Source organism: Phaenicophaeus curvirostris, chromosome 29 (assembly GCF_032191515.1).
Source record: "Phaenicophaeus curvirostris isolate KB17595 chromosome 29, BPBGC_Pcur_1.0, whole genome shotgun sequence".
NCBI lineage: Eukaryota > Metazoa > Chordata > Aves > Cuculiformes > Cuculidae > Phaenicophaeus > Phaenicophaeus curvirostris.
The window spans coordinates 1,817,597-1,835,568 of NC_091420.1; the positions used below are offsets into that span (position 1 = coordinate 1,817,597).

General features: G+C 61.0%; 1 protein-coding gene across 1 annotated transcript; it reads right to left on the reverse strand.

The window, feature by feature from the left end:
• Positions 1 to 6,151: 6,151 nt before the first annotated feature.
• UBE2Q1 (ubiquitin conjugating enzyme E2 Q1) lies at positions 6,152 to 17,202 on the reverse strand. Its single transcript, XM_069878809.1, has 13 exons — positions 16,860 to 17,202; positions 15,721 to 15,825; positions 15,319 to 15,423; positions 14,710 to 14,760; positions 12,531 to 12,671; positions 11,348 to 11,432; positions 10,863 to 10,923; positions 9,633 to 9,723; positions 9,472 to 9,530; positions 8,912 to 8,960; positions 7,783 to 7,878; positions 7,569 to 7,635; positions 6,152 to 6,576 (listed from the first exon to the last, which is right to left on the reverse strand). The coding sequence occupies exons 1-13, from the start codon at positions 17,121 to 17,123 to the stop codon at positions 6,545 to 6,547; spliced, it is 1,206 nt and encodes a 401-aa protein (XP_069734910.1). The 5' UTR covers positions 17,124 to 17,202; the 3' UTR covers positions 6,152 to 6,544.
• Between the last annotated feature and the right edge of the window lie 770 nt (positions 17,203 to 17,972).

Consider the following 17,972-nt stretch of genomic DNA (forward strand, 5'->3'; position numbering starts at 1 on the left):
AGCTGAGTGAGGGGTCAGGGTGGGATGGGATGGGGTGAGGGGGGCAGGGTGGGATGGAGCAGAATGAGGGGATCAGGGTGGGATGAAATGGGGTGAGGGGATCAGGGTGGGATGGAGTAGAGTGAGGGGGGGTCAGGATGGAATGGGATGTGGTGAAGGGGGGGTCAGGGTGGGATGGAACAGGGTGAGGAGATCAGGGTGGGATGGAACAGAGTGAGGGGATCAGGGTGGGATGAAACAGGGCGAGGGGATCAGGGTGGGATGAAACAGGGCGAGGGGATCAGGGTGGGACGAAACGGGGGTGAGGGGATCAGGGTGGGATGGAACAGGGTGAGGGGATCAGGATGGGATAGGATGGGGTGAGGAGATCAGGGTGGGATGGAACAGGGTGAGGAGATCAGGGTGGGATGAAATGGGGTGAGGGGATCAGGGTGGGATGTAATGGGGTGAAGGGATCAGGGTGGGATGGAACAGGGTGAGGGAATCAGGGTGGGATGGAATGGAGTGAGGGGATCAGGATGGGATAGAACAGGGTGAGGAGATCGGGGTGGGACGGAACGGGGTGAAGGGATCAGGGTGGGATGGAACAGAGTGAGGGGATCAGGGTGGGACGGAACGGGGTGAAGGGATCAGGGTGGGATGGAACAGAGTGAGGGGATCAGGGTGGGATGGAATGGAGTGAGGAGATCAGGGTGGGATGGAATGGAGTGAAGGGATCAGGGTGAAGGGGTCAGGGAGGGACGGGACAGGTTGAGGGGGTTAGGATGGGATGGGATGTGGTGAAAGGGGCCCAGGAATCACTCCCCGCTGCCCTCCAAACCCCAGATGGATGAAGGCAGTTGGGATGAAGGGCGCTTTGAACGAGATTAGAAGGCAGCAGAGCCAGGCACGATGAAAGGCTGGGATCAGCAGGGCTCACGAGAGCCTCAGTCCAAAGCCACTAAAGCCACCAGTGCCTCATGCCCCCCCCCCCAGTTGCCCCCAGTCCCTCTTTACCGTCTCCATCTTGGGGTTCTTCCCCTTGTCCTGCTCAAGCGCCGGGGGGCTGGCGGGCGGGGGGTTGGGGTACCCCTTGCCGTTCTTCTCGTTGGCCTCCACCTTGATGAGGCGGTTGATGTAGGTGCTGCAGCTTTTGGGGGGGGCCCTCTGGGGCGCCGCATTCCGCTCGCGAGTTCTTCCTCATCTTCCCCGTGGCGGCCTGGAGCAGACCCTGCAGGTTGTCCCTCGACAGGCGCCCCCCCCCCGTCTTTGGCACCCCCGGGGGGGCCCCGGCAGCCCCCCAAGTCGGCGGCCGAGTTCTTGCGGCCTTTGGCCACGCTGCCGGGCCGAGCTCGCTCCGACGCCGCCGTCTTCAAGTTGGAAGGGAACTCCTTGAACCACTTGGCCGCCATGGGCCTGGTTGGGCCTGGCCTCCACCGGCCCCCCCGGGGCTCCTCGACGCCCCACGGCTCAGACCCCCCTCAACCGGGGGGGGCGCAGGGCAGCCGGGACCCCCCCAGCCCTGGGACCCGCGCGGCTTGGGGGGGTCCAGCCCGGGGAGGGGGGGTGCAGGAATGAAGGAGGAGGAGGAAGGTGGGGGGGGGGGGGGGGGGGGGGGGTCCAGGGCCTTCGCCCCCGGTGTGGGTGGGGGGCTCCAGGCGGCTTTCGCCTCCCCCCCCCACGGGGACCCCAGGAGGGATGGGGACAACCGGGGAAGGGGCCTGGGGGTCCCCAGCTGTGGGGAAGGATCCCCGGGGAAGCTGGGGAGAGGGGATTGGGGGGTCCCTGGGTGTGGGGAAGGGTCCCAGGGGTCCCTGAGTGTGGGGAAGGGTCCCGGGGGGGAGCTGGGGAGAGGGGGCTGGGGGTCCCTGGGTGTGGGGAAGGGTCCCGGGGGGGAGCTGGGGAGAGGGGGCTGGGGGTCCAAGGAGGAGGGGTTGGGGGTCCCTGGCTGCGACGAGGGGTCCCAGGGGTCCCTGGCTGCGGGGAAGGGTCCTGGGGGTCCCTGAGTGTGGGGAAGGGTCCCGGGGGGAGCTGGGGAGAGGGGATTGGGGGTCCCTGGCTGCAGGGAAGGGTCCCGGGGGTCCCTGAGTGTGGGGAAGGGTCCCAGAGGGAGCTGGGGAGAGGGGGCTGGGGGGTCCCTGGCTGCAGGGAAGGGTCCTGGGGGTCCCTGGGTGTGGGGAAGGATCCCGGGGGGAGCTGGGGAGAGGGGGCTGGGGGTCCAAGGAGGAGGGATTGGGGGTCCCTGGGTGTGGGGAAGGGTCCCGGGGGTCCCTGGCTGCAGGGAGGGGTCCCTGGGTTTGGGGAGGGGTCCCGGGGAGGGGGGGGGGGGCTCGGGTCTCTGCTCCAGCGATGGGTTGTGGTGGGGCGGGTGGCTCTGGCTGCAGAGAAGGGGCTCTGGTTGGGGGGGGGGGTGGGTCTCCGAGGGTCCTGAGCCCTCGGGAAAGGGTCTGGGGGTCCCCGGGTGCAGGGAGGGGGTCCTGGGGGGCCGGGGAGGGGGGGTCTGGGGGTCCCCGGCTGCGGGGAAGGGTCCCCGGGGGGGTCGGGGAGGGGTGACCGGGGATCCGAGGGGTCCTGGGGGGGGTCGGGGAGGGAGGTGGGGGCGCGGGGAGGGGGGTCTGGGGGTCCCTGGCTGATGGGGGGGGGGGTGTCCCGGGGGGGGGCTGGGGTCTCTGCTCCAGTGATGGGTCGAGCCGGGGAAGGTCTCTCCGGTCGGGGGGGTCCGGTCGGGGCAGCCCCCGGGGGTCTCCGTGGGATCTCGGGGTGTCCAGCCGGGGGTCTCGGGGTGCTCCGGTGTTTGAGGTCGGGGGGGGGTGGTCAGGCCGGCCCGGGGGGCCCCATGCGGCGGCGGGACGGGACGGGACGGGAGGGACCGGACGGGACGGGAGGGACCGGGGGTTGGGGGGGGGGGGGGGGGGTCCCCGCCCAGATCCGGAGGGGGCGGCCCCCGGGGCACCGGGGGGGGGGGGGGCACAACGGGGAGACCCGGCTCTGTGACCCCTCCCCGAGCCCCCCGAGGGCTGCGGGTCCCGTACGGGGGGCTGGGGGGTCCCGTCTCGGGGGTGGGAGGGGGTCCCGGGGGGCTGGGGGGGGTATGATGGGATTTGAGGGGGTCCTGGGGGGCTGGGGGGGGGGATGCTGGGATTTGAGGGGGTCCCGGGGGGCTGGGGGGGGGGATGCTGGGATTTGAGGGGGTCCTGGGGGGCTGGGGGGGGGGATGCTGGGATTTGAGGGGGTCTCGGTGGCTGAGGGGGGGATGCTGGGATTTGAGGGGGTCTCGGGGCGCTCTGGGGGGGATGCTGGGATTTGAGGGTGTCCTGGGGGGCTGGGGGGGGGATGCTGGGATTTGAGGGGGTCCCAGGGGGCTGGGGGGGGATGATGGGATTTGAGGGGGCCTCGAGGGGCTGAGGAGGGGATGCTGGGACTTGAGGGGGTCTCGAGGGGCTGGGGGGGGGATGCTGAAATTTGAGGGGGTCCTGGGGGGCTGTGGGGGGGGATGCTGGGATTTGAGGGGATCCTGGGCGGCTGGGGGTGGATGCTGGGATGTGAGGGTGTCCTGGGAGACTTTGGGACCCCCGGAGTTTGGCCCCCATATATGGACACTGCGGGTGCTCCCCACATGGAGACCGACCCCCACCCTGCATGGAGACCCTCCCCCAGCCACCTAGAGCAAAACCCCTCACCAGGAACCCCTCACCAACTGACAGACCCCCTCCCTCACCTTACAGAGACCCCCCCTATTGCAGAGACCCCCATGTGCAGACCCCTCCCTGCACAGACAGGGCCAGGGAGGTTCTTCTCCCTCTGGCCTCGGCCCTGGGGAGACCGCTCCTCGAATCCTGGGGTCAGTTGTGGGCCCCTCCCCGCAAGAAGGATGTTGAGGCTCTGGAGCGAGTGCAGAGAAGAGCAACGAAGCTGGGGAGGGGGCTGGAGAAGAAGAGGAGCGGCTGAGAGAGCTGGGGGGGTTTAGCCTGGAGAAGAGGAGGCTGAGGGGAGACCTCATTGCTCTCTGCAACTCCCTGAGAGGAGGTTGTGGAGACGAGGGAGCTGGGCTCTTCTCCCAAGGGACAGGGGACAGGACGAGAGGGAATGGCCTCAAGCTCCACCAGGGGAGGGTCAGGCTGGACAGCAGGAAAAAATATTTCACGGGAAGGGTCACTGGGCAGTGTCCGAGGCTGCCCAGGGAGGGGGTTGAGTCCCCTTCCCTGGAGGGGTTTAAGGGCCGGGTGGCCGAGGTGCTGAGGGACATGCGTTAGTGATAGATGGAATGGTTGGACTCGATGATCTGGTGGGTCTTTTCCAACCCGGTGACTCTGTGATTCTGTGCTGTGCTCAGCTGATGGGATGTGGGCTCGACCCCACCGTGTCACGGTTGCGATTGGCACCGTTGCAGCTCTGCTTCTCCCACCTGCACGGAGCCCTCGCTGCAAAACCCCAGCTGAGCCCAGCACTTTGGCTTCCTGCGGGGGGGGGAGGCTTATTGACCCCCTTTGGTTTCCTGCTGGGGGAGGGCGCATATTGACCCCCTTACAACCCCGTGACGGAAAGGGATGGGGTTCTGCGGGCAAAGATGCTCGCCCAGGGTGGGGCTGCCCTGGATTGGAGAAGGACGTAGAATCATAGAATCACCAGGTTGGAAAGGACCCACTGGATCATCGAGTCCAACCATTCCCATCAATCACTAACCCATGTCCCTCAGCGCCTCATGGAGACCCTCATGAAGGCTGGACATCAGGAAAAAATATTTCATGGAAAGGGTCACTGGTCCCTGGCAGAGGCTGCCCAGGGAGGGGGTTGAGTCCCCTTCCCTGGAGGGGTTTAAGGGCCGGGTGGATGAGGTGCTGAGGGACATGGGTTAGTGATTGATGGGAATGGTTGGACTCGATGATCTGGTGGGTCTTTTCCAACTTGGTGATTCTGTGACCCCCAGTACCAGGAGCCGGGCTGGGAAGAGCCCAGGACCTGCTGGGTTGGGTGCGGGTGGAGGAGCAGAGAGGAGGGAAGAGACGCTCAGCATCGCAACTGCCTGCTCCTTCAGCAAAGTGCTTAAAAATAGAGCTGCTCCCACATCAAGCACAGATCAGTGTCCATAATCCCTCTCCTACAGCTTCTTTTTATTCCAAGACTCGGAGCAGGACAAGGTCTAACAAGGGGACCAGCTGCTGGAGGAGATAACAGACTTCTGAGCCCCTTTGATTTCCCAATAACTTTAATTCAAGCACAGGGAATTAATACTGGTCCCGCTTTCAGATAAGGAGCCAGCGCTGCCCTCCAGCCAAGGACATGAGGAGTTTGAGGAGCTCCAACTCCCAACTCTCAGAGAGAGCAGGAGGGAGTGGAGCACGGAGCTGGGATTGAGCAACAGGGCACGACTGCAGCACGGTGTCAGCCAAGGGCTGGGGCTCAGCCTGCAGGAAGAGTGGACGGAGGAGGGAAAAATAATATAAAACCCTACAGAACTGGGCTCCTATTGTAGCAAATCCTGGAAAGAAGGGAGATTGAGATGAGATCTTAGGGAGGAATGTTGTGCTGTGAGGGTGGGGAGGCCCAGGTTGCCCAGGGCAGGGGTCGCTGCCCCGTCCCTGGAGGGGTTCAAGGCCAGGTTGGATGGGGCTTGGAGCCCCTGATGCAGTGGGAGGTGCTGGAACTGGATGGGCTTTGAGGTCCTTTACAACCCAAACCAGCCCAGGATTCCATCAACGTTCATGGGAAGAGACAGGGCGAAGGCCCCTTCTTCCTGCACATGGAGGATGGGGCAGGCTTGGGGTGCACCTTCAAACCCCTCAGCCGGACACAGGAGAGGCAGAACGCAAAGTTGCAGCTTACAGAGAAAAATCTGTTCTTGCTCTGGGGGGAAAACAAGGAAGCATTTTCTTCTTCCAAAGCTCTTCCAGACCTTCCCCCACCCCGTGGCCTCTCTGCTCCATCCACTCACCCCAGCCCAGGAGCAGGGATGGAGGTGGATTGTGACACTTCTGCCACTGCTGTTTGATTTTTTTCTTGCCACCACACGCTCCCTCCCACCATCGTGAACCCTTTTCTTCCATCGCTGCAGCCCAGCACTTGCTCCCCACCCTGGGTTTGCTCTCTGCTGCTGAGCGCTGGCTCCCACGGCGCAGGGTGTGGATTCACTCAGCAGGAGCCTGGAAAAAACACTCCAAGTCAGACCGGCACCTTCAAATTAACCAACTGTACTTTTTCTCCAAAGATACATTTCCATACACATCCATCATACACTGTAACAAAAAAAGCAGTGTACATGAAATAAGAAAATAAATTAAATCCATAGCATAGGTAAGGAGGACGCTCTAGACTGGAGCAGAGTCGAAAGTTTCCAGCGATACAAGAGGCTCAAAAGTTTGTTTTAACAAGAACGCCTGCGAGGAAGGGTCCGGCGAGTGTTTTGGGTCAGTCCAACTGCTTAAAACAGTTTTATTTAGAGTTTTTAAACAGCCATTATTGTCCCGCAACAGGCAGAGCTATTTCTTCCTGGGTAAAGCCAAGAGGCATCGGTAAAATCCAAGGAGAGCATCCAGAAGAGAAGCAGGATGGCCCCGTGGCAGCCAGGCTAGCCGTCCTCCTTGGGCGGTGTGTACCAGCCTGGAAGGAGAAGAGAGCTGTGAGGGACAAAGCTGCATCAGGAACACAAACCTGCACCTGGAAAAGCTGCAGCACAAGCCCACCAAGGCCTGTGGCTCCCAAATTAGCGTAAGGCTCTCTCTGTGGGTTAACGATGCACGGTCCGTACAGCCCTGCTCGGCCCGGTGGGCAGGGGGAGGCTGCTGCCATGGCTGCCGGCTACAACCTCACCTCAGAGGCACAAAAACCTCAAGGCGATCAGCCTCAGGGAGCCAGGATTATCCTGGATTGCCGGGTGGAAAAGGCCTTGGGGGTGCTGGCCGACAGTGGCCAAACATGAGCCAGCAGTGGCCAAGGAGGCCACCAGCATCCCAGCTTGGATCAGCCACGGGGTGGCCAGCAGGAGCAGGGATGGGATTGTGTCGCTGCATCTCAATTTCTGGGTTCAGTTCTTGGCCTCTCGCTCCAAGAAGAGCCTTGAGGGGCTGGAGCGCGTCTGGAGAAGGAAACAGAGCTGGGGAAGGGGCTGGAGAACAGGGACTGGGGGAGCAGTGAGGGCCCTGGGGCTGTTTGGTCTGGAGAAGAGGAGGCTGAGAGGAGCCCTCATCGCTCTGTGCAGCTCCTGGAAGGGAGGTTGGAGCCTCAAGTTGTGCCAGGGGAGGTTTAGACTGGATATTGGGAACAACTCCTTTACTGAGAAGCGTGGTGAAGCCCTGGCAGAGGCTGCCCAGGGCAGCGGTGGAGTCCCCATCCCTGGAGGGGTTCAAAAGCTGGGTGGATGATGTTTCCAACCCAACAATTCCACAATTCTATGATTCTCTCCAGGGGAAAGGGCCCTCCCAACACCCTTACAGGCTGCCCAGGGAGGGGGTTGAGTCCCCTTCCCTGGAGGGGTTTAAGGGACCGGTGGACGAGGTGCTGAGGGACATGGGTTAGTGATTGATGGGAATGGTTGGACTCGATGATCCAGTGGGTCTCTTCCAACCTGGTGATTCTGATTCCATGATTCTTACCATTCTTCTCGTGGATCTGAACCAGGGAGCGGTAAGACTGCTGTGCTCTGGTCAGGCTGTACTGGTTCTGCAAGGGAAGCCAAGGTGACCGCCAGGCCCAGTGTGATCCATCCCACACCCATTCCCTGGGTGATCCGTGCTGCTGCAGAGCCGGTTGTTCACCCACCCGCCTCCATCCCGCTCCAACCACCTCTGCGAGCAGCCCAGGCCCTACCTTATTGGCTCCAAACTGCACTCGTGCTTTCCCTTTCACCAGCGTCGCGCTGATCTGCATGATCACCGACTCGATGGAGTAGGCGCTGCTCCAGCCCTAGGGACAGAAGGCAGCACGGTGAGACCACAAGATGCTCGTGCGCCTCCGCACAGCAACCAAAGGGCTTTTCCGAGTCCAGTAAGACCATCACGTTGGACTCGTTGATCCGGTTGGACTCGATGATCTGGTGGGTCTCTTCCAACCTGGTTATTCTATGATTCTATGATCACAATGTCCCACCAGGCTGCTGCCACCCAGGATTCTGGCCAGGAGCAGCAGGAACACAGCTCAGCGCGGCCGTGACTCGTGACTGGGGTCAAGCTGGGGAGTGGAGCGTAGGGCAGAGCTGCTCGGCATCGCAGCCCCTGCTCGTTCCGCGCAGAGAAGCCGTGGCTGCCCCATCCCCAGAGGGGACGCCCAGCAAGGCAGCGTCATCGGAGATAACCCCACTGCTCTGCATCCCGCTTTGCCAGGGACAAAGCCCACAGAATCCTTCCACCAGGGACAAGGAGCAGCTGTGCTGGGGACTCCCCTCTCGTTTCCAGCAGCAGAAACGCCGGCTTTGTGTGTGAGCACCGCAGGCCAAGCAGCCAGAGCTGCCTGAACAAATCTGCTGGCAACTTCTCCTTTGCTGTCGCATACGTTGTCCCCCCTTTGTGACCACGGCCCAGCCAGAAAGGGTCTACTCGTATGCAGCGGAACTAAAGCCCATGGGACCAGCTCCCCTCTCCCTCCCAAAGCTGCCTGCTTGGATTTAGGAAGAGCAGGAAGAAATTGTTTCCCGTGAGGGTGGGGAGGCCCTGGCCCAGGTTGCTCAGAGCAGTGGTGGCTGCCCCATCCCTGGAAGGGTTCAAGATCAGGTTGGATGAGGCTTGGAGCCCCCTGACCCAGTTGGAGGTGTCATTGCCCATGGCAGCAGGTGGAACCAGATGGGCTTTGAGGTCCCTTCCAACCCAAACCATTCCACGAGACTATCAAAAGCATTTAAAACCAGTTCAGAGCCTCTCCTGCAGCAAGGCCAGAGCAGCCACCTGTAATCCCTCTCCTACAGCTTCTTTTTATTCCAAGGCTCAGAGCAGGACAAGCTCACCTGTTTTGTAAGCAGCTCCATGCAGATGGCACCACCACCCAGAACGTACCTGAGGGGAGAAATTGAGAAAAGCCAGGTTAGAGATGCCCACAGCCTTCCTCTCCCCGCTGCTCCAGAGAGAAATTCTGCTTGGAGGATGGAAAAATGCACCAAACAAATCCACCCCCTGTGTCTGTGCTTCCCAGGACAGAAGCTGGGAACTCCTGTCAGGAAAGCTGGGGAAGGGTTCTTGATCAGGGAATGCAGGGAGAGGACGTGGGGAATGGTTTTGAGCTGAAAAAGGGAGATTGAGATGAGATTTTGGAGAGAAATGTTTTGCTGTGAGGGTAGGGAGGCCCTGGCCCAGGTTGCCCCATCCCTGGAGGGTTCAAGGCCAGGTTGGATGGGGCTTGGAGCCCCTGATGCAGTGGGAGGTGTCCCTGCCCATGGCAGGGGTGGGGCTGGATGGGCTTTGAGGTCCCTTTCAACTCAAACCATCCCATGAATATATGAAACTCATGGAAAATAGCTACAGGGAGCAGTGTTGAGCCCTTCACAAGCAGAGACAGGCAATTACTCACCCCCCTGACAGCACCGGGGACACGACCCTTACAAACGGTGGATCAAAAGGAAAGTTATCCTGGAACAAGAGAAGGGAAGCAAAGCTGTTGAGAAAGGTTTTCTCCAGCAACGGACTGAGGCAGGTGCATCCCGAGGACGGAAAGGCATGGGAAAGCCTTACTTTAAAGAAGAAGTTTAGGAGAATGAAATCTGTTCCTTCTTTCTCTTTGAGGATCTGGAGATCATTGTGCAAAGCGCTATCCTCGTCAACCCTGCCGAAGGAAGAGCCCAGAGGGTCAAAGCCAAGGTTGTGCACCTCGAGTCAACCGCGCTCGCTGCCACCGCACCCTGGGGCGCTCGACCCGTGGGCAGTGACAGCATTTTATAGGATCATAGAATCATCAGGTTGGAAAGGACCCACCAGATCATCAAGTCCAACCGTTCCCATCAATCACTAACCCATGTCCCTCAGCACCTCGTCCACCCGGCCCTTAAACCCCTCCAGGGAAGGGGACTCAACCCCCTCCCTGGGCAGCCTCGGACACTGCCCAATCACCCTTTCCATGAAATATTTTGTCCTGCTGTCCAGCCTGACCCTCCCCTGGTGGAGCTTGAGGCCATTCCCTCTCGTCCTGTCCCCTGGCCCTTGGGAGAAGAGCCCAGCTCCCTCCTCTCCACAACCTCCTTTCAGGGAGTTGCAGAGAGCAATGAGGTCTCCCCTCAGCCTCCTCTTCTCCAGGCTAAACCCCCCCAGCTCTCTCAGCCGCTCCTCTTCTTCTCCAGCCCCCTCCCCAGCTTCGTTGCTCTTCTCTGCACTCGCTCCAGAGCCTCAACATCCTTCTTGTGGGGAGGGGCCCACAACTGACCCCAGGATTCGAGGAGCGGTCTCCCCAGGGCCGAGGCCAGAGGGAGAAGAACCTCCCTGGCCCTGCTGGCCACGCCGGGTCTGATCCAAGCCAAGATGCCCTTGGCCTTCTTGGCCCCCTGGGCCCCTGCTGGCTCCTGTTCAACCAACCCCCCCAGGTCCTTCTCCTCCAGGCACTTTCCAGCCAGATTTCTCCTAGGCTGGAGCACTGCATTTGCTCCTGCTGTGCACAGAAGACCATCACACCCTGTTCGCCTGCTGCCAGCTTAAAAATAAAGCCTGCCTGGCCCAAGGAAAAGGCTACAGTGGTGTCTGGAGGGTGTGAAAGCTCATGGTTTTTGTCTGGTGCACCTCTTCCAGGACTCTAGGAACAGCAGAAACTTGCAGATTCCTCCGATTATCTCATCCTTCTCTGGAGATGTCATCTCCTTTGTGCCCAAGATAGGCTAACCCACTGCTCCTTTGCCCTGCTCCCCTCCCCTGTGCCTCACGGGGATGTTCAGGTCTCCCCAAGCGAGCTCCACAATCCCAAGCCATTCCACCTACTTCAGGAGTTTGACGTTCCAATCGTACAGGCTGTCATTCACCAGTTCGACTGCATAGTATCCTGCAAGTCAGAGGACAGGGGTGTCACCGCAGGGCAAGGCTGAACAGAGAGCCCCCAACATCCCAGATTCCAAATCCCCTCTGCCCTGTGGCACAACCTCAGACTGGAACAGACCCCCCCTGTGTCCACAAGGACCATCCCAGGGGTAGGAGTTGTCCTCTGACTGCTCTTTGCTGATTCCTTATGCTCAGGGAAGGGGCAGGAACACCATCATCACCCTCAAAGCCGGAGAACCCTTCCACCCACAACACATTCTGCACTTCCACCAGGCGCTGGCAGGGAGCAGGGGGTTAAGGCAGCTTTGCTCACTCTTGGCAGAGCCACAGCCACCACTAAAGGCCCGAGATCCTCTCCCAGCTGCGCAGAGCAGCTCTAAGGCCACTGGAATGCTGAGGAAAAGCCCAGAGCTCCCTGCAGTACTCACCGCCCTTGAAACTTGGTGATCGGTAAATATCCCTGAGCTCCTTCATTAGCCGGTCGGTGGCCTGCACAGACCCAGACACTGCACCCTGCGAGGCGTTGGGGAGAAGGGAAGTTGAATCGTTACACTACGCCCACCACAGCTCGACGAGGCCGATTTCTGAGCCAGAACTCCCACCCAGCCTCTAATCCAGACTTGACTGCATCCCTCACTGTCACTTTTCCCCGACGTGCCACCCCAGGCAGCAGAAACACCTCTGCACCCTCTCAGCTGGGTATGAATCTCAGCCCAGGAGCGTGAAGGCACAAATCCCAGCAGCTGGGACTGAGGGGAATCCCAGATTACGGAATGGTTTGGGTTGGAAGGGACCTCAAAGCCCATCCAGTCCCACCCCTGCCATGGGCAGGGACACCTCCCACTGCATCAGGGGCTCCAAGCCCCATCCAATCTGGCCTTGAACCCCTCCAGGGATGGGGCAGCCACGGCTTCTCTGGGCAACCTGGGCCAGGGCCTCCCCACCCTCACAGGAAAACATTTCTCCCTAAGATCTCATCTCAATCTCCCCTCTTGCAGCTCAAAACCATTCCCCCTCGTCCTCGCCCTGATCAAGAGCCCCTATCCAGCTTTGCTGGAGCCCCTTTTCCATACTGGAAGCTGCTCTAAGGTCTCTCTGGAGCCTTCTGTTCTCCAGGCTGGACAATCCCTAGTCTCTCAGCCTGGCCTCATAGCAGAGGTGCTCCAGCCCTTGGATCATCTCCGTGGCCTCCTCTGGACTCACTCCAACAGCTCCGTGTCCTTCCTGTGCTGAGGACTCCAGAGCTGGAGGCAGAGCTCCTGATGAGGTCTCCCCAGAGCGGAGCAGAGGGGCAGAATCCCCTCCCTGGCCCTGCTGCTCCCGCTGCTCTGGATGCAACTCAGGACATGGTTGGTTTCTGGGCTGCAAGCACACTTTGCTGACTTATGTGGAGCTTCTCATCTCGCTGCGGGACAGCTGCCCCATGCAGCCCTGAGGCCTTGGGTGCCCCGAGGCCCACACACCCTTCCCTGAGCTACAGAGGCTGCTCACAGAGTGCTCTGCATCAGCCCTTAGAGTACATTCCTTTGATTTGGGGCCAGCAGAGCCCCCACCACTCTCAGCTTGGGTCCCCTTGCTTCCCAGCCCGCCCACCCGCCGGGCGACACGTACATTTAAGTAATCTTGCCTCTGGTTCTTTTTTATTTTCTCTAAAATGGCCAGGTTTTCCTTCCCGATGCCTTCATCCTCTGCCTTCCTCCCGTCTGCTGGCTCTTCTTCTTTCATCTCATAGTGGTCCAAGTCCTCTGAGTCCTGGGAAGGGGAGAATCATAGAATAACCAGGTTGGATGAGACCCACTGGATCATCGAGTCCAACCATTCCTATCAGAGGAGAGAGTTAGGAGATGTAACTTCACTCCTCCCTGCTCCAGGCACTGCAGATGGAAGACACCCCGACCCGAGAAGGATTCCTGGTCCAACTCTCCCTCCCCAGGAAGCCCCGAGCCCTGATCCGAGGCAGAAGACACAACATCCACGCTTGGTGAAGCAGGTTCAGGGCACCCATTGCCCTCTGGTGCCAAAAGCAGCAGGCAGAGCGGCACAGTTCCCTTTCCAGAGTTAAACTGGGCTCATCCAAGCTCCCTGTGGGCCAGATTCTTCCCTACCTCTTTCTAATTAGTCATTAATCTCATGGATGCTCCCCAACAAGCCCCATGGAACCAGAGGTGCTCTTCATCGAGCCCTGTGGAACCAAACGATGTGACACACGGCACACGATGCCACCTTTCCAGCCAGCTGGAACGAAGCACGCAGACACAGAGCACTGCTGGGCCACGTCCCTCCTTCCTCACCAACACAAACCCACCACCAACACAGGTTGCCAGCAGCAGGAGACCCTCACGCACAAAAATTCAGTGGCAGGGGATGTTTTTCCCTCAAAAGGGGCAGTGCCTGAGGGTCTTTGTGCATCAGCTCAGCTCTCCAATGCTTTCCCTCACGCCAGCACAGGCTCTGCCCCTCATCCCTCCCCACAACACCACTCACCAGGCTGAGGCGTGCGAGCCCACGATGTTAATAACCAGTTAGAAAGCAAGGACAGCGACTGGGGGCCACCACAGGGCCCTGTCCCCACACACAGCGGCCACCACACAGGGATTGGCAACCTGGGACCTGCCTGCAATTGGTTGTGGGTCTGCTCAGCTTCAGCACTAGCATTAAATCCTCCAAACGAGTGCTCGCTTTGGCCTCTCCGGGCCGGCTGCTGCTATTCTGGATGAGCAGCATTTTTGGAAGGGCTTTGAGGGTTTTAGAGAGTCGCACAGGAAAATGGATCCTCCGAGAAAATCCCTCGAGTGGATTAACCTGCATAATGCATGGGGGCAGAGCTCTGCGGTCCCGCTCTTCTGGCACGGAAAGGAACCTTTGCTCTACGTGAGCAAAGATTTGTGTCCCTGCATGCTGACACGAAGAGGGGAAAAGCTCCTGAGGGGAAAAAAACGCTCCCCTCCCGATGGCAGGGGAATGAAATGCTCCCCTCCATCGCAAGGATTGCTTTTCCAGCCCATGGGAGCGGGAAGGACCATGAAGCAGCAGGTATGCATATCCCCAGGGTTAAGCTGGGACCAGTTTGAGCCTCTTCATTTTCCCTGGAGGCCCTGGAAAAGCCCAGTCTGGATTTAACTCCGCTGCTGTGCTGAGTGACCTGCCGGTGGGGTTTGTGGTGCTGCTGACTTGGCACCCGCGCCTCTCGAGCCCCGGGGAGAAGCAGGCGAGGCAGCGCTCAACATCACCATGGAGATTCAAGATTATTCCACCCACTTCTAGAGATCTCTAAACCACAAAAACCAAACAACCGAAGAAACCTGTGGGCTTTGCAGCGCGATAGCCTCAGCCCGCAGCGCAGAACGGCTGCCTCTGCTGATCCTGCCGATGCGCGAGCTCACACGTTCAGCCGTCCACCCTAATCCTCTCTGTGGGATCCTGTTTTCATGGTGTGATTTCCCTGTCACCACCAGCAACCCCGAAATCCCATCACTAGGGAGGAAATTTCAGGTTCCAGAGCACAGCGGCGCAAGCCGAGAGGGGAATTGCGTGAGGGCCTCCACTCCCAGCTTGAGCGGGTGCCTCTGGCAGCTGCGATGCCACGTGGTTCCCGAACACATTGCTCCCATCCACGGCTCCCGAATCTCCAGCAACAGAAAGCTGAGAATCATCGAGCTTCTGGGCCAAGCAGCTGGATTTTCCCTGCTCAGACTCCAAGAGCTACTCCTCAAGACCTGGCACCTTGCAGTGGGATCTCCCTGTGCTCAGCTCTCTGGTTACTTCCTCAGGTGGCAAAGTTGGCACTTACCTCTGGCATCTCTTCATCTTCCTCGTCAGAGGACACCTCTTCCTGCGTGCTCTGTGGGGAAAAATGGACAAAGATTAAACCTCAGCACCCCAGAGCGACACCCTCCTGCCTTCCCAGACACTTCTAAAGCAATCTTACGCAGGGATTGACAAGCAGAGCCAAGTTAAAAGCAGAGTGAAGGCAAGAACCTCTATAAGAAGCTAAATCAGAGTAGCTAAACAGCACTAAAGCGCAACAGAGCCAACTGGCATCGCCCAAGGATCCATCTCACAGCAAGATCAACGCCAAACCCATCACGTTCCTCCTTCAGGGATAAGGAATAACAGAATGGTTTGGGCTGGAAGGGACCTCAAAGCCTTGAACACCTCCAGGCACGGGGCAGCCACCACTTCCTTGGGCAACCTGAGCTCCCCACCCTCACAGAACATTTCTCCCTAAGATCTCATCTCAATCTCCCCTCTTTCAGCTGAAAACCATTCCCCACCCCCGTCCTCTCCCTGCACTCCCTGATCAAGAGCCTCCTGGAGACCCTTTCAGTCCTGGAAGGCTGTAAGCGAACTCCAGGGAATTCATTTTACAGACTTAAGAGTCTCCTCCCAATACACCCACCTGTTCTGCTGGCAGAGGCTGATCCAGCATTTCGACATCTGGGTGCTGCGGGAGGTTGTAGAGTTTGCACAGGTCAGAGATTATTCTCTTCAGGTGCTGCAGGAGCTGTTGGGAGAGCAGACAGGCATGAGAGAACATGGAGAGACAGACACCAAGTGCCGTCCCGTGCCTTCCCTCACGGATGAGGGAGCAAAGACCCAGCAGCCGTTCCTTCCCGCTCCGAGCAGGGGGGGAAATCACACCTCTAAAGATGTCAGAGCCGCTCATCCCAACTTTCTGCACCCTTCCAAGGGGAGAAACATCCCCGCCTCGGCAGCTGGAGATGGGCAGCAGGGATTTTAGCCTACTGGAGCCACCAGCCGCTCGCCATCCACCCCGCTCCACAGGCAAGCGCCCTCTCACCAGAGTGTTTCCCTTCCGGACTTCCACCAGCCTCTCCAGGATAGCTGCCAGGTTGGGATCATCCGACTCCACAGACCAAATTGGGGGAACAGCCGGATAAGACTCCTGCAGAGAAACAGAAGGTGGTGTCTGAGCTGCTACCTCCATCCCATGCAGGGGAAAGGAGCTGCAAACGGATCCCTCCAAGCTCCAGGGACTGGTGCGACGGCGCAGGAGCAGCTGCATCCCCGTCCTGGAGCTGAGGGCACCCCAAAATCCCGCTCCGATGTGCCGCTCGCCCCCAGGCCGGGGTGGGATCCAGGGGAAGAAGATGTTTGGCTATTCCTGCGGTATCTAGGTCTTCTGGGGTTGGAAGCCGAGGGCCTTCCACACCATCTCCCCAGCTCCAGACCTCGTGGAAGAACCCAACGCCCACGACTCAAGGATCCTCTTACGCAGGGGGAAGTCCCCGGAGTCAGAACGGTGGGAAATCCCACGCTGGGAAGCTCTGCGGCTCCTTGGCCACCATGGGATGGGAGCTGCAGCCCAGGCCAAACTGGGATCCCCCAAAACCGATGATCCCCCATCATCAGATGAGGATGAGCCATGGGGGTGAAGACCCCAGTGCCGTGGAGATCTCCCCCCACCTCCTCCACACACACCGCAACCTCCAGGACCCCCAACCCCCCCAGAACCTTGCGATGAGGCTGAGTCAGGACGGGAGGAGCTCCCGGTGCCCCCGAAACGGGACAGGAGGGTGGGGATCTCGGTCCCAACACCCCGAAACGGGCCGGGAGGGTGGGGATCTCGGTCCCAACACCCCAAAACGGGCCGGGAGGTAAGGGAGGTTTCAGCCCCTGCCCCAGACCGGTAGGTGCAGAGAGGGGTTTGTTCCCCCCGGCCCAGAGCCGGTGTCCCCGGGGATCCCGGTCCCTCCCTCCCCCTCTCCAGCCGGTATTCCCGATGGTCCCAGTCCCTCCTCCCAGCACTGGGGGGTCCGGTTTGCCCCGAAGGCCCGGGGGGTCCCCGGTTCTCACCCCCCCGCAAGGTCCCCAAGCCAGTACCCCGGAGGAAGTCGGTCCCTCACAGCAAAGCCCGGGATCCCGGGGATCCCGGTTCCCCGCGAGGCCCGGGTTCCCGGTGCCCCTCCCGGGTCTCACCGTGATGTTGCAGTGGATGCGGACGGGCCCCGGCGGCGGCCCCCGCGCCCCGGAGGCCCCGGCCCTCGCCCCGGGCCCCGGCACGAACTCGCAGGTGATCTCGTCGGGGCAGGCGCTGCCGATGCGGAACCGCTCGTGGCCCCGGTGGAAGATGGACTCGAGCAGCCGCAGCTCCCGCCTCAGCAGCCGCCCGGCGCCCCCGGGACCCCCGCCGCCCGCCGCCGCCTGCGCCCCCGCCGCCTCCTCCGGCCCCGCCCGCTGCATCTTCCCATGGAGGGACCCGCGCCGCCGCCGCCGCCGCCGCAGCCCCCGCCGCCCGCACAAGATGGCGGCGCGACGGCGCCGCTCGCCGGAAGTGACCCCTCCCGCCGGTAACAGAAGGGGCGGGGCCAACCGCCGGAAGGGATCGCGCGGCGGGGAGCGCGGACAGGGGGCGGGGCCAAAACCAACCGGATGGTTATAGCGCTGAGGAGAGGGGCGGGGCCCGAGAAAGGGGGCGGGGCCATAAGAAACGGGCGTGGCCACGTGTGGAGAGGGGCGTGGTCATCTGGAAAGGGGCGTGGCCAGAGAGAAGGGGCGGGGCCAGAAAAAGAGGGCGTGGTCATACCACCAGGTAAGGTCACGTGGTGGGGAGGGGAGGGCGGGGCTTGAGGGGAAGGGAGCAGGGATTGCAGGAAGGGGAGGGGCCTGAGAGAAGGGGCGGGGCTTGAGGAAATGGGCGGGGCTTGAGGAAATGGGCGTGGTTTGAGGGAAGGGGCGTGGCTTGAGGTAAGGGGCGGGGCTTGAGGGAAGGGGCGTGGCTTGAGGAAGGGGCGTGGCTTGAGGGAAGCGGCGGGGCTCGAGGCAATGGGCGTGGGTTGATTGAAGGGGCGTGGCTTGATGGGGAAGGGGCGTGGCTTGAGGGAAGGGGCGTGGCTTGAGGGAAGGGGCGTGGCTTGCCGCCCCCGGCAGGGAGGGGGACGTGACGGCCGGTGACCGGGGGGGGCGATCACGGGGCGGGGGGGGGGCACATAGGGGTGCGGAGTTTGGGTGGGGGGGGGGCTGTCCCGGTGCCATCGTCCCCGACTCCCCGTCGCCCCGGCGGGTTCGTGCAGGAGGGAACCGGGCGGGGGT